This window comes from Rhea americana, unplaced genomic scaffold (genome assembly GCF_003343005.1).
Source record: "Rhea americana isolate MKP2758 unplaced genomic scaffold, rheAme1 scaffold_1477, whole genome shotgun sequence".
NCBI lineage: Eukaryota > Metazoa > Chordata > Aves > Rheiformes > Rheidae > Rhea > Rhea americana.
The window spans coordinates 1-1,783 of NW_028185569.1; the positions used below are offsets into that span (position 1 = coordinate 1).

Below are 1,783 nucleotides of genomic sequence, written 5' to 3' on the forward strand. Positions count from 1 at the left end.
GGCCACAGACGCCGATGACCCCGAGACGGACAACGCGGCGCTGCGGTACTCCATCCTGGAGCAGGGCTCCGCCGGCATGTTCAGCATCAACGCCACCACCGGCGAGATCTGCACCGCGCGGGCCGGCCTCGACCGCGAGGTGCGYGCTGGGGGGCCGACGCGGAGGGGCTGCCGGAGCAGCCCGAGCCGGTGCAACCACGGCTCCGCTGYGAGCAAAGCCCGGGGGACCACCCCGGGTGGGGGCCACCTCCGGGCTCGCGGGGCTCAGCGCCTGCCCCGTCCTCGCCGCAGGCCGTGGGGGTCTACAACCTGACGCTGCAGGTGGCCGACATGTCCGGGGACGGGCTGGCCACCACCGCCAYGGCCGTCATCTACCTGGAGGACATCAACGACAACCCCCCTGAGTTCACCAAGGAGGAGGTAGCGGTGGGGCCGGGCGGGACGCGGGGCAGGGTCCCGCCGCGGGCTGCGCGCGCGCCCCATGGACGCCAGCCCCGCGCCCTGCCCCGCAGTTCGCCATGGAGGTGCCGGAGCAGGCGGCCGGCGTGGAGGTGGGCAAGGTCTTGGTGCACGACAAGGACCTGGCCGGCTCGCCCAACTGGCTGGCCAAATTCACCATCCTGGAGGGCGACCCCGAGGGCGCCTTCGCCATCCGCACCGACCCCTACACCAACGACGGCGTGATCTCCGTGGCCAAGGTGCGCGGCGGCGGGGGGGACGGGGACGGGGGCGAGGGGGTCCGGGACCCCGCGGCGCGGCTGACGCCCGCTCGCCGCTCTGCAGCCGCTGGACCACGAGGCGCGGGACCGCTTCGAGCTCACGGTGTCGGTGCAGAACGAGGGGCCCGCGGCGCCGGCGGCACCGGGCAGCCCCCGGGCGCTGGCCACGGTGCGGGTGCGGGTGCGGGACGTCAACGAGGCGCCCGTTTTCCGCGAGAACCCCCGGCGGGTGAGCGTGCCGGAGGGCGCTCCGCCGGGCACCGAGGTCACCACGTACACGGCCAGCGACCCCGACACCCGCCAGCTCCAGACCCTGACGTGAGTCCGGCCCCGCCGCCGCCGCCGCCGCGGTGCGTCCCGGCGCCCGCAGCCCGCCGTAGGCGTTTCGTGTGCCCACAGCTACGCGCTGCTCTACGACCCGGCCGACTGGCTGCAGCTGGACCCGCGCGCCGGCACCGTGCGCACCAAGCGGGCGCTGCTGCACCCCGCCGCCTTCCTGCAAGGCGGCTGGTACATCGCCCTGGTGCTGGCCCGCGACGACGGTGAGCGGCCCCCCCTCCCCGAGCCCCGTCCCGTCCCGCCCCGCGCCCCCCATCCCGGCTGACCCCCCGCCGCCGCCGCCAGCCCAGCCGCCGCTCTCGGCCACCGGCACCCTCTCCATCGAGATCGTGGAGGTGAACGACCACGCGCCCCTGCTGCAGCCGCCCGCCGGCGCCCTGTGCGGCCGCCCCGGCCCCGGCGGCAGCCTGCTGCTGGGGGCCACCGACGAGGACCGGCCCCCCCACGGCGCCCCCTTCCACTTCCAGCTGAGCCCCCAGCACCCCCAGCTCGCCCGCAACTGGAGCGTCGCCCGATACAACGGTGAGGGGCGCCCGGGGCGGGGTGGGGGGGCGGGGAGACAGCGGCGTGCGGGGAGGGGGGTGTCCGCGCTCACCCCGCCGCCCCGCCGCAGTGACCCACGCGGTGCTGGCGCCGCTGGTGGAGCTGCCCGAGGGGCCCTACTCGCTGCCGCTGCTGCTGCGGGACTCGGGGACCCCCCCGCGGGAGCGGCGGCAGCTGCTCAA

At 76.8% G+C, this 1,783-nt stretch overlaps 1 protein-coding gene across 1 annotated transcript; it reads left to right on the top strand.

Annotated features, from left to right (window-relative positions):
• Positions 1 to 6: 6 nt before the first annotated feature.
• LOC146599076 (cadherin-15-like) lies at positions 7 to 1,777 on the top strand (the record flags this gene model as incomplete). The annotated part of the gene is made up of 7 exons (XM_085299237.1): positions 7 to 139; positions 292 to 420; positions 513 to 698; positions 784 to 1,037; positions 1,119 to 1,261; positions 1,344 to 1,580; positions 1,672 to 1,777. Coding segments are annotated over exons 1-7 (1,118 nt in total), but the record flags the coding sequence as incomplete, so codon positions are not given.
• Positions 1,778 to 1,783: the final 6 nt, after the last annotated feature.